The 1,117-nt window shown below is 15.1% G+C and overlaps 1 protein-coding gene across 1 annotated transcript; it reads right to left on the bottom strand.

The window, feature by feature from the left end:
• Positions 1-207: 207 nt before the first annotated feature.
• On the bottom strand, positions 208-867 carry PGAL8A_00483800 (conserved Plasmodium protein, unknown function; the record flags this gene model as incomplete). The annotated part of the gene is made up of 1 exon (XM_028673627.1): positions 208-867. The coding sequence occupies one exon, from the start codon at positions 865-867 to the stop codon at positions 208-210; it is 660 nt and encodes a 219-aa protein (XP_028530061.1).
• Positions 868-1,117: the final 250 nt, after the last annotated feature.

The raw sequence follows: 1,117 nt of genomic DNA, 5'->3' as shown, positions 1-1,117 counted from the left end.
TATTTTTTTTTTTTTTTTTTTTTTTTTTTTTGTAGGACAAAATAAAATATTTAGAGACATGCATAATAGACAAAATAAAATAATTATTTTGATTGTTACATTATTTTTTACGAGTATTCTGTTAAATTATATACACTTGTATTAAATATAATTTTCAAATATATATATATTTTTTTTTTTTTTTTTTAAAATTAAGTATTAAAAATATTATTCTTTAATTTTTTCATTTTTTAAACAAAACATATTGTTATTAATTGGGCAAGAATTACTTTTGTTTTGTAAACTTTTTAAATCATCTGTTTTTAAATTATCATTTTTTTTTACATTATAATATGTCAATGTTTTTATAATCCATTTATCATTTATTTTACTTAAATTGCTAATAATTTTTCCTTTCTTATTATATTTTTTACTTTTTATATTTATCATTATTTTAGCATCATTTTCATTTAAATAACCTGTCCAAAATTTAGAAAAAATTACTCCTTCATATTCATCTATTAATTTTTTATCTTTTAAAACTTGCTCTTTTACTAATTTCAATGGTAATGGTTCTTCAAATATCATAAATAATAATTTAATTATACAAAAGGAAAAAGCAACAAAACAAGTTATTAATACACCATAATATGCTATGTATATTTTATATTCTTTTTTAAATGTATTTATTTTGTTAACATTTTTTTTATCTACGTTTTTTAATTCATTTTTATTTAAAAAAAAGATACTCTTCTTATTTGGCCAATATAAATGTTTTTCATTTCTATCATTCTCATATTTCTTAAATTTAAAATGAAATTCTTTCAAAAAGGAAATTCTCTTTTTATTAATACTCCAAATTGGAATTTTAAAATTTTTTATTTTCATCTTTTTTATTTTTTATCACATAATTAACATAATAAAATAATGTAAATCTCTAAAATATTCATTATTGTTTTTCAAAATAAAAAAATAGATATTTATTTATATAATATTAATGTAAATATAAATAAATACGTAAATAAATATTCATGTCAATACATATACAAAAGCTTAATAATTTCCTTTCATTTTTATTCATATATAATTAATCTTTTAATACTTTAAAAAAAAAAAAAAAAAACAGCAACATATATCA

Source organism: Plasmodium gallinaceum, assembly GCF_900005855.1.
Source record: "Plasmodium gallinaceum strain 8A genome assembly, contig: PGAL8A_v1_141, whole genome shotgun sequence".
Lineage (NCBI taxonomy): Eukaryota > Apicomplexa > Aconoidasida > Haemosporida > Plasmodiidae > Plasmodium > Plasmodium gallinaceum.
The sequence above is the reverse complement of the archived record's forward strand: the minus strand, read 5'-3'. Positions and strand labels throughout refer to the sequence as shown.